Source organism: Doryrhamphus excisus, linkage group LG2 (genome assembly GCF_037039965.1).
Source record: "Doryrhamphus excisus strain RoL-2023G ecotype Guam linkage group LG2, RoL_Dexc_Guam_v1.1, whole genome shotgun sequence".
In the NCBI taxonomy this organism is placed as follows: Eukaryota; Metazoa; Chordata; class Actinopteri; order Syngnathiformes; family Syngnathidae; genus Doryrhamphus; species Doryrhamphus excisus.
Genome location: NC_136358.1, coordinates 16,010,065 through 16,022,374, shown reverse-complemented (window position 1 = coordinate 16,022,374; position 12,310 = coordinate 16,010,065). Strand labels below are relative to the sequence as shown.

The window sequence follows — 12,310 nt, the reverse complement described above, 5'->3', positions numbered from 1 at the left end:
CTCCTGACTGTGTGGTCAACATGCTAATCACTAGTCCACCGTGCAGCCGCTTTTCCATAAATATACTTTCAAATTTTGTTTTATTGAAATAGACACTGAAAGATCTCTTTGTAAAGCACCACTACTAATAAGTGGTCGGACTTGTTTGAAGTCTGGCAGTGCTGGAGCCGTGTTGCATCATCATCAGTCTGGTACCATGTCCGGTCCGGCCTGAGTCACCACACTTTGTGGGCATTGAGTTCTTCTTTTTTTGGGGGGGGGGTGGGGGCAGCAATTAAAATGAGCCTCACATGGTCGTCTCTACAGGAAGCCTACAGCAATTGCAAAAAGGCAGCATTTATATAAATAGACGCACACGCATCACCACGCCGAACAACAGCATCAGCAGTTTCCCGTAGCAACAGGTCGGCCGTAGACGTCAAGAAGAAAGAAAAAAAAAAGTGTGAAATATGAAAGCATTGTTTCGCTGCTTTCAAACATCGGTGTGCACTTTCCAACGAGAACACACGGTGACTGAGCCTCAAAGACAAGGACATTTGTCCTCACGCTAGACAATTTTGACACCGAATCTTACTTAGTCAGCGTCTCTTTTCCAGCGTCCCCCGGGGGACCAATAATTACTTCGCACGACATCCAGAATGGTAATTTATCACAGGCCATCCCTCCAACGCATTGGATGGATGCTGCAATTATGCTCAATGTCACACTGTTGTGTGTTATCTGAGCTGTAGGACCGATACGGCATGACGGCGCTTCCACTGCCACTGCCTTTGTAATAGCAGTCTAATAAAATATCAAGAAGAATGCAGCAGACCACCTTCCTGCATCCTTATCAGACACTGGACCATAAATCATATTTTTCTGTTATTTGGCACAAAAGCTGTTGCCATACACTTGGTCTGCTCACATGTTGAAAATCAACTTGAATGGGTGCTTGTTCAAAAATAGCCTGAAAAGAATTCACAAAAAATACGAAATCTGTTGCTCACAGCCGCCTGGGTTATGTTATAATTTTTCATAGTACCCAATATTCCATGGAATAGCCTCATTTGTCCTACAGTTATTTCTTACTAGGCACTCAGATGGGTCACTGACTGGGAGCAATATTGTTTTTCATACATTTTATTTTTCTACAGTACCAAAATGAGGGGAAATAAAACACACTCGAGGCCAGAATGACCAAAAATGTCAGCTTCCCAAAAACAGCTGTAATTATATGATATAGGAATATATTGTTTCAATCTTATATTTCTTCATACGGAGTATGAATCATATTATGGGAGTTTTTAAGTATTTTTGACCAAAAATGTCAGCTTCCCACAAACTACTATAAAGAGTGGATATTTTCCACTTTAAAATAATCACTCTTCAACTCTGTCAGTGACATAGTGTCAGTGTATATATATATATATATATATATATATATATATATATATATATATATATATATATATATATATATATATATATATATATATATATATATTATACTAATATTAATTTAGAGCTTTTAATAACTTTAAAGTTGGCATAAGTTTATATTTTTAAGTAATAAAAAAATAATAATTATAAAAATACATTACTGCTTATTATTTTTACTAGGCTCTTAGATAGGTAAGGTAATTGGCAGCAACTTTGCTTTTTATGCATTGTTATTTTTCTACAGTGTGAAAATGTGGGGAAAAAACAGAATGCGGTCCTAATGACCAAAAATGTCAACTTCTCAAAAACAATATTTTTCCCCAACTTGAATTGGCATTTCAGCATCTTGATGCATTTTCTGAAAAAAATCCTAATTGCTACCCAAATTCCTCCCATCCTCACTAAAGGTCCTTGCAGTTGCTGTAGAACTTCCTGCATAATTGAAGAGCCTCGATTTATAACACTTAGTGTCAGGGAAACGATTAAAAAGGGTTCAATGGTGTGAGATAAGTGTTGTTGGGGCTTGTGTTGTGTGAATCATCTTTGTGTTGCTTTCTAGAGACCTGGCAGTGCAACAGAAATCTCTTATTAGCAGCCTAAACTAGACAAAAGCTGTCTAAAGGTGAGGAGGAAAGGAGAAACTATGGAAAGAGGTTTCATAAGGGTGTTTGTGCAAGCTCCATACTGCATGAGTCAGGCCATGCAGGTAGTTAATTCAGCCCTCACCTCCGTGTGAGCGTAGGCACAAGCAGGCGGTCCTACGGCAGCTCAGCGGTTTTGTTTTGGACTTGTTTGTGAGAGGAGGCAGGCAGGGTGGGCTGAGGCCAGGAGGTTGAGGATGCTTTTTTTTTGTCCTCTGCATCTACATAAAACAAACTGAATAGCAATGAAGCTTGCCTAATTGTTTCCCCGCAGTGGCTTTTAGAGACAAATAAGCTCTGGTACTTTCTGCTCCTTTTGGGACATGGTGAATTGTCTAATTATGTGGTGTTTCTTAATGCAACAAATAAAAGCATGACCGTGTACTGCATATTAGTAGAATTACTGTATTTTGCCATGAAGGCAGTATGTTTTGCCAGCCTTTTAAAGCAGTTTGGTGTAGGATTTTGCACCATCATGCTCCGCGTTGCGCAGATAGACTACTATACCGTATTTTTATTTCACCTTATATTTGGTCCCAAATTCTGATACTATGTGGGAAGGCATAAAGGTGAAGATTTGAGTAGTATCATCTTGTAGTACCTTGGTATCATCCTGTAGTACCTTGATGTCATTGCATAGCGCTGTAATTTCCTCCATCTGGTTTTTAACCTCCTCAATAGAGGTGTGCAAGGCAGTAGTATCATCTTCTAGTACCTTGATATCATCTCGTAGTACCTTGATGTCATTGCATAGCGCTGTATTTTCCTCCATTGGGTTTTTAACCTCCTCAATAGAGGCACGCAAGGGAGTAGTATCATCTTCTAGTACCTTGATATCATCCTGTAGTACCTTGATGTCATTGCATAGCGTTGTATTTTCCTTCGTCAGGTTTTTAACCTCCTCAATAGAGGTGTGCAAGGCAGTAGTATCATCTAGTACCTTGATATCATCCTGTTGTACCTTGATGTCATTGCATAGTACTGTATTTTCCTCCATCTGGTTTTTAAACTCCTCGATAGAGGCGTGCAAGGCAGTAGTATCATCTTGTAGTACCTTAATGTCATTGCATAGCGCTGTATTTTCCTTTTAACCAGGTTTTAGTGTGCAAGGCAGTAGTATCATCTTCTGGTACCTTGGTATCGTCCTGTGGTACGTTGATGTCATTGCATAGCGCTGTATTTTCCTCTGTCAGGTTTTTAACCTCCTCAATAGAGGCATGCAAGGCAGTAGTATCATCTTCTAGTACCATGATATCACTCCATAGTGTCTTGGTATCTCCTTCTGCAGGGCGTGAAATAACATCCAAACCTTCTATACCTCTGTTTGCATTTAGAAACCAGGTTTACATTCTTCAAGGCACCATATAATGATACATCCTTATCATTCAACTCAACCTGCTGGTCATGTGACTTACAACTGATACCTGCTTATATTTCTGCTCATGTTTAGGACTAGCAGTGGCTCTCCAGCTCCTCCACGGCGACATCGATCAGCTGAGGCGAGAGTACATGGTTCTGTTCACTCGTGGCGTGTCCATCACCAGGAAGCTGGGCTTCTCTGATGTCATCATGCCAGGTGGGATACCACAAGGCTCTTAAACGAGCACATTAATCATGTGGTGCGGGTCAAGCATTACACTATGTCATGTGTGGTTAGGAAAAGGCTACTGTGGGTAATCACTTTCCCTTCTGGATGTCTGCTTCTTTTTAACATTGCATCCACTTAAAGCGACTTACCACATGACTTTAGGTATGAATGGCAGTTTGAAAGTTACCATTTTGTAAAAATAGTACAAATCCGAAATAAAATCACTGTAATCCCATGAATCACGTGCAAAAGGGACACTGCAGTATATGGAGCAGCGCTGTTTAATACAGTTTCAGAAAAATCCTGTACTTTTATTCTTATTTTGTCGGTAATGTCAATGCTATATATCAGCAGCACTCTGCCAGTTTTATGGACGTACTGCAGAAACACGAGGCAAAGATCCTCTATATGGCAGGAGCACCTATTGTAAAAATAAGGGTCTAAGATCCTTTATGTTGCAGAAGTGTTCTACTGTTTTTAAGGACCTCCTCCAAAAGTTCGAGTTAAAGATCCTCTATGTGAAAGGACTACTAAAAATATTTTCAAAGATCCTCTGGGCTGCAAGACCACTATGCTTTTTTAAAGCACCTACTGCAAAAACTTCAGTGAAATATCCTCTTTGAGACACGAGTGCTCTGCTGTTTTTATGGACCTGCTGTAAGAATGAGGGTCAAAGATGTCTATGTTGTCTATGCTCTGCTGTTTTTAAGGACCTCCTGTATAAATGCTAAATGCTAGTCAGAGATGAATATGATGAGATGAATAAATGAATATGACAGGAGTACTGTTTTTAGGAACGTGCTGCAAAAAAATCTTGCGTGGAGTAGGAGCACTCTGCTGTATTTGAGGACACAATGTAAAAGTGCTAGTCAAAGATCCTCAATGACAGGAGCACTCTGCTGTTTTTAAGGACCTTCTGAATAAATGCTAGTCAAAGATCCTCAATACGACAGGAGTACTCTGCTGTTTTTAAGAACTTGCTGCAAAAATATCCCATGTGGAGCAGGAGCACTCTGCTGTTTTTGAGGACACACTGTAAAAGTTCTAGTCAAAGATCCTCAGTATGACAGGAGCACTCTGCTGTTTTTAAGGACCTCCTGAATAAATGCTAGTCAAAGATCCTCAATATGACAGGAGTACTCTGCTGCTTTTAGGAACTTGCTGCAAAAAAATCCTCTGTGGAGTAGGTGCACTCTGCTGTTTTTTGAGGGCCCACTGTAGAAGTGCTAGTCAAAGATCCTCAATGACAGGAGCACTCTGCTGTTTTTAAGGACCTCCTCAATAAATGCTAGTCAAAGATCCTCAATATGACAGGAGTACTCTGCTGCTTTTAGGAACTTGCTGCAAAAAGATCCTCTATGGAGCAGGAGCACTCTGCTGTTTTTGAGGACACACTGTAAAAGTGCTAGTCAAAGATCCTGTATATAACATGAGTGCTCTGCTGTTTTTTAGGACCTACTGCAGCAACGCTAGTCAAAGATCCTCCTGTGTTGCAGGATTATTGTGCTGCACAAACTCGAGTTAAAGAGCTTCTATGTGACAGGAAGCTGTTTTTAAGGAGCAACTGCATGAATGCTAGTCAATGATCCCTGATATGACAGGAGCTTAGTTGTTTCATGAAACTGTTACCAAAACACCTGTCGAAGATCCTTTAATGTGACAGGAGCGCTAGTCAAAGATCATTTATGTGACAAAAGTACGAATGCGTTGCAAAAAAACGCTATGGTACAAGAACAAGAGCGTATTGCGATCCCAATACAGCACCTTCTACTGAGGTATAAAGCTCCCTAAAGGATATATTATATCCCCTTTATGGCAAACAGCAGTCGAGGCTTTCATGCTGTGTACTGTATGTTGTCCAGCCTTTTAATATCCACGGCAGTTGCCTTGGTAACAACCTCACACAGCGCATCAGAGCTAAATTACACTTACATGATTAAATATTCATATGTCGATAGCTGCCTGTCAAATGATGCAGAGCCCTCAGGCCTTACAGCTTCCACGCTCTCTCCATGTGGTGAACACTGAATAAAAAAAGTAAAAAAAAAAAACAGTCTTTTGTTTTCTATGACTTTAAGTGAGGTGCACTGTCTGGTCACACAGATAAAAAGCCAGTGCAGACCGTGGGTCCCCCCAGTGTCTCACTAACACAGATTTATGTTCGCTCTCTTTGTCTCTGCTTGACTACAACCCTTTTTTTTTACGCTCTCTCCATTTCTGACCGTAGAAGTCTGCCCCTGGGCAAAAGGAAGCCGTCTCGCTCTCTTTTTTTCTCTCGTCTGGAGATGACTGAATCATTTTCCCAACACCACGCCTTTTTTTTTTTTTGCTCTAAATGGGATCTATACAGTCCTCCAGTGTGTGCGTGCGTGTGTGTGTGTGTGTGTGTGTGTGTACAGTATGGGGGTCTATAGGATGCTTGTTGTTGCCATGGTTACTGATGGCAAGAATAGGAAATCAATGTTGACCTTCGAGGTGATGAAATGACACAAAAACAAAACTTTCCAGACACTTTTGCTTAGTATTGGATGGGAAGGTGACTCCAAACTGTACATTCAGCTGTAAATACTCAATATGATTATTTTAACCTTCCTTGTCCGGTAGGCAATTACTTATGGACGTACTGCAGAAACACGAGGCAAAGATCCTGTATATGACAGAAGCACCTATTGTAAAAATAAGGGTCCAAGATCCTCTATGTTGCAGAAGTGTCCTGCTGTTTTTAAGGACCTTTTACAAAAGTTTGAGTTAAAGATCCTCTATGTGAAAGGACTACTAAAAATATTTTCAAAGATCCTCTATGTTGCAAGACTGCTATGCTTTATTTAAGCGCCTACTGCAAAAACTTCAGTGAAATATCCTCTTTGAGACGCGAATGCTCTGCTGTTTTTATGGACCTGCTGTAAAAATGATAGTCAAACATCATCTATGTTGATAGTTTATGCTCTGCTGTTTTTAAGGACCACGTGTATAAATGCTAGTCAGAGATCCTGAATATGACAGGAGTACTGTTTTTAGGACCTTGCTGCAAAAGGATCCTGCGTGGAGTTGAAGCACTCTGCTGTTTTTGAGGACACAATGTAAAAGTGCTAGTCAAAGATCCTCAATATGACAGGAGCACTCTGCTGTTTTTAGGAACTTCCTGCAAAAATATCCTGCATGGAGTTGGAGCACGTTGTTGTTTTTGAGGACACACTGTAAAAGTGCAAGTCAGGAGCAATTTGCTGTTTTTAAGGACCTCCTAAATAAATGCTAGTCAAAGATCCTCAATATGACAGGAGCACTCTGCTGTTTTTAGGAACTTGCTGCAAAAAGATCCTCTGTGGAGTAGGCGCATTCTGCTGTTTTTGAGGACACACTGTAACAGTGCTAGTCAAAGATCCTCAATATGACAGGAGCACTATGTTGTTTTTAAGGACCTCCTGAATAAATGCTAGTCAAAGATCCTCAATATGACAGGAGTACTCTGCTGTTTTAGGAACTTGCTGCAAAAAGATCCTCTGTGGAGTTGGAGCGTTCTGCTGTTTTTGACGACCCACTGTAAAAGTGCTAGTCAAAGATCCTGTATATGACATGATTGCTCTGCTGTTTTTAGGACCTACTGCAGCAACGGTAGTCAAATATCCTCCTGTGTTGCAGGATTATTGTTCTGCACAAACTCGAGTTAAAGAGCTTCTATGTGACAGGAACACTGTGCTGTTTTTAAGAAGCGACTGCAAAAAAAAAAGTGCTAGTCAAAGATCCTCAATATGACAGGAGCACTCTGCTGTTTTTAGGAACTTGCTGCAAAAAGATCCTGCGTGGAGTAGGAGGACACAATTTTGAGCAATAAACACCTTGAACGCACCCAAATCATGCTCCCAAATTTGAGGACACAATATAAAAGTGCTAGTCAAAGATCCTCAATGACAGGAGCAATCCCAATACATCCACAGTTACAGTTAGGCAATTACTGGGTTTTATTAGCCTGTTGGATTGTCTCCATTAACCAATCAAGACAGTCTGACCTTAGAAATAAAACATAAAAACATGTATCCTTGACTTTACTGACTTTTGCCTTAGATCTCATTAGAATGGGCTTTAAAAGGGCCGACATCCGTGGTTAAGTACAGTTAAATAATACTAATGCTGTCCGCCCTTTGTCAGGATGCATTTCACTCACAATGTCCCCAAGCTGTCAGTCGGTCATTAATAACACTACACTCGTATGCATAATCAATGATGCCTGTTTTTGACCGTGCAGGAGAGATGAGGAATGACCTTTACATCACATTGGAGAAAGGAGAGTTTGAAAAGGGTGGGAAAAGTGTCGCCCGGAATGTGGAGATCACGGTCTACGTGCTGGATATTGATGGACAAATCCTCAAGGTATAAAAACCTGGAATTTACTCAATTATGACTTTTTTTTAACCCACAACGCTCTGTTGAACACTCCCAATTAGGTGCTTAGTTAACTCGGTTTGTCCCTTAATGGCTCCTCATTTGAGATGCGTCTTCTTTTAGATTTAAATATGTCTGACCCAGATGAGCCAGAGCTTTACCTCCAGTGTGTTGCTCATCTCGGGCGCTTTTGCTCCTGGGTTTTTTCCATGTCAGGGGACAGAAAACGGTTTACAATTAAAACTGATTGAACTGATTTTTTTTTGTTTGATTTTTTTGGTTCTGTACCTTCCAGAGTCATGTGGCAGCCGGTTCTGGTGAACCCGGTGCGGACGAGTACCACTCTTTGGTACTCTACCACAACAACAGTCCTCGCTGGGCAGAGCAGATCAAGCTGCCCATCCCTGTCGACATGTTCCGGGGGTCGCACGTTCGCTTCGAGTTTCGACATTGCTCCAGTAAGCAGCAACATACAACGAAAAAGGGTGTCATTTTTGATGTACTAAGCATAGCACAAACCCAATTCAAACTTCAACAGTTTGAATGGATTTGGATGACATTTTCAGGAATTGCTGGAAATGGGATATGGAAGAACTGATTACATTTTGGGGGTGACCCGGATCATCCTCTGGATCCAGGATTTTTTAAAATAGATTCTATACATTACCATTTTTGGCATTTTGTGCATATAAGTCCCCCAAAAAATGGTCGGAACACAGTAGCATGCTAACATTGCAAGCATGCTATTGGTACCACACTTTTTTGCTATTTTCATGGGTAGAAACAAACACTTACCACTATCATGTTAAGTGTTAGCATGCTAACGTTATCATGCTAGCATTTCTAGCATGCTAATATTAGCATAGTAGCATATTTAGCCATTTTCATGGGTCGACTCATGGGTAGACACAAACACCACGATCATGTTAGGTGTTAGCATACTAACATGCATACATCTTAGCATATCTAGCATGATAATATTAGTATAGTAGCATTTTTAGCCATTTTCAGGGGTCGACTCATGGGTAGACACAAACACCACAATCATGTTAGGTGTTAGCATACTAACATGCATACATGTTAGCATATCTCGCATGATAATATTAGTATAGTAGCATTTTTAGCCATTTTCAGGGGTCGACTCATGGGTAGACACAAACACCACTATCATGTTAGGTGTTAGCATACTAACATGCATACATGTTAGCATATCTATAGCATGCTAATATTAGCATAGTAGCATTTTTAGCCATTTTCACAAACACCACAATCATGTTAGGTGTTAGCGTAGTAATATGCATACATGTTAGCATATCTAGCATGATAATATTAGCATAGCAGCATTTTTTGTGATTTTCATGATGATGAATTTAAGCAGACACGACTAGCTAACATAATTACAATATGGAAACATTTGTAGCATTTTCAGAGGTAGGCATTTATATAAACACATGCTTCGGGCAGGTAGGGCTCGCTAAACATTATTATGCAAGGTGTTAGCATGCTAAGGTTAGCATTGTTTAAGTCATTGAAATCCTATAGTATGTTTTCATGGTCAAGCAATGTAAATATGTAGATAAAATAAATGTAGGTTTAATTATTTCATTTTTAGATTTGGGTTTAATTTTATTTCTCAAAGGCATTAATGCATACAATAATCATTCTTAAAAGGTGTAGCTATAAATGGAGAAGAGCAGTTCAGCATCGTCGCCGCACGTTTATCCTAAATTCCTACCTGCTAATGAGATGAATCATTAATGAGGACTTTTGATTCTTTACATTTGTGCTCTGTTTGCTGCCAAGTTTGCGTGGCTGCATGCAGGAGATGCTGCAGCCTTATTCCTCCTGGCACCGCTCGCTCCGACACCCAAGGGCTTCTCATTAGGAGCCCTATTTAGACTTGCGGTGACACCAAACTGCCAGAAAAGTTGTGCTCAACCTGCCTTTGGAGTGCGGAGAGTTGATTAGGAGTATGGCGGCACATATAAACCATAATGCCGGGGTTGCATTTTAATGCCAAAAATTGGTATTAAAGGTGTCCTTGTGAGGATATTTAATTCCCGTTTTTTTTGCACCAGCTAAAGAGAAGGGGGAGAAGAAGCTGTTCGGCTATTCCTTTGTCCCCCTGATGCAAGAGGACGGAAGGACTCTGCCAGATGGCACGCACGAGCTCATTATCCATAAGGTACGGCCTGCTTGTCCTCTGCAGAAAAATACTCCTTTTTATGCAACAATGTATATTTTGCCACATTTTATGTTGTCAAGTACTACAGAGCAGCCTCTTAAAGGAGCTATTTGTGTCCTGCTACTGTGTGATTATGTGATTCACTCCTAAGTGTGTCCCATGTTGTCCTGTCTCTATTCGGCGCCACAGGCTGTCAAACAGCCATGCATGTAACACTGGTAGCCGTGTATCATTTGTTTTTAAAAGCTCTCCCCATGTCTGTTCAGCATGTGTATATTATAGACACAAATAAAACATTTAAAATGTAATTGCAGACTGCGTCGTCAGCTGCAGGCAAAAAAAGGGTGTGTGCGTGAACCTCCTCGCACAATGACGCGCAGGCTGCATTGATTCATTTGTCAGCTGCGGGGCACAACAGCGACCAAACGTCTGATTTTTCATGTTTTTTTTTTTGTGTACCCTCCTGCCTGCTGCAGGCCATCAGCGGCGTTGTCAAATCATTTTCCTTGACTTGAGAAGCATCGGGGCCCCGCCGCTAATGTCAGATGAAAGTTTGCGGAGAGTCGAATGAAAACTTGCATGGCCTAGTTTCTCCTCAGACCCAAAATAGATGCTGAAGCTGCAGTCCGACCGACGTGTGCGAGCTTTGGGGCTCCGGCAGCCTCAGCCGAGCGCTAAAGCTATCTGCGCGCTGAATCAATAAAACAACAACAGCTTCTTACCCTTCTGTGATTGTATAACACCAACTGGCAGCATTGAAGGCCAAGAAAAGAACACCTCGCAGCAGGATAATGATATAACATCCAATAACGTCAGCCTACGGTGTGCAGCAGCCACAGAATGGATATTATGTCATATTCTCAAAACAATTATCCAATCTGCAATTACACCGAAAGCAATTCCTTGTATGTTTCCAGTGTGAAGAGAACACCAATTTGGCCGACTGCACACGGTATCTGAAGCTACCGTTCTCCAAGGCCAACATCCCGTCCAACAACCAGACACTGAAAGGCACCAAGGAGTCTTTCTGGATCACAAGCTTCCTCTGCTCCACCAAGCTCACACAAAACGGTAAAGAAAAAAAAAAAAACAACTTACATTTGGGGATTTGCATTTTTGTGTGTGTCCGACTGATGAAAGCACTCGGTGAACCGAATAGTCACAAACATACTGACATATGCTGGAAGGGAAAATAATACCAGCAAGTGTGAATATGTTCTCCGAGCGGGGAAACGTGTGTGAATAAATCTGTGAATGTGCAGGGGGGCGGGGGGGGGGGGGTAGCTTCCATTTCTTTGCACTATGCGCTAAAACTCTTTAAAAAGATACATTCCTTATTTATGAATGAAATATTTTCCTAGTTCGAGCATCAAAAACATCCTTCTAAATCAGGGGTCTCAAACACGCGGTCCACAGGCCAAATGTGACACGCAGGACACTAGTTTGAGGCCCCCGCCTTGATATGAAAGTTTAATTTTTGTGCGGCCTGCGCAAGTTTGATATGGATGCTGTATGGTATCATGTACCCAGAAAAAATTATTATGTTTGATTAATGTTCATGTTAAAGGTTAAATAACTGTTAATAGTTATCCTCCCTATCCGTGTGGAAGTGGTAAGTTTTTGGCTATTTAAGTTTAAAGGAAATAACTTGAAGGCTACCGTTTAGGTCGCTAGCTCTCTAGTTTGCGAGTTAGCATGTGTCTCAAGACCCTGCAGTTGTGTAGAAAAATAAAAGGATATTTGAGACCAGTGGAATGTTTTATCAGAGCTTTTCTTGTAGAAAATTGAAACCAAAGCAGTTTTTTTTAATTTTTTTGTTTTCAATAAATGTGTTTTTTTTTTTTTTTGGAAAACCTGATGCGGCCCAGTCTCACCCAGACCCGAGCTCCAGTGGCCCCCAAGTAAATTGAGTTTGAGACCCCTGTTCTAAATACTTGTTTATATTATTAGAGCCCTTTAGACATGAAATAACACCCCTATAGTCATCTTTGCACTTGTATTACCCAATATTGTTGAAATAGTCACAACAAAATAAGCCATTTAAGACATAAATAAGACTGATACTCCTCATATTTATATGTTCCTTTTGTTAGG

General features: G+C 40.8%; 1 protein-coding gene across 4 annotated transcripts in view; it reads left to right on the top strand.

Moving 5' to 3' along the window:
- dock4b (dedicator of cytokinesis 4b) overlaps window positions 1-12,310 on the top strand; it is an 87,559-nt gene that overhangs the window by 38,349 nt on the left and 36,900 nt on the right. For all 4 annotated transcript variants that reach the window (XM_058078054.2, XM_058078052.2, XM_058078055.2 and 1 more), the window contains exons 13-17: window positions 3,514-3,639; window positions 7,895-8,019; window positions 8,327-8,489; window positions 10,110-10,216; window positions 11,134-11,287. In XM_058078054.2, the coding sequence (XP_057934037.2) occupies window positions 3,514-3,639; window positions 7,895-8,019; window positions 8,327-8,489; window positions 10,110-10,216; window positions 11,134-11,287 (675 nt within the window). The remainder of the gene's footprint in view (window positions 1-3,513; window positions 3,640-7,894; window positions 8,020-8,326; window positions 8,490-10,109; window positions 10,217-11,133; window positions 11,288-12,310) is intronic.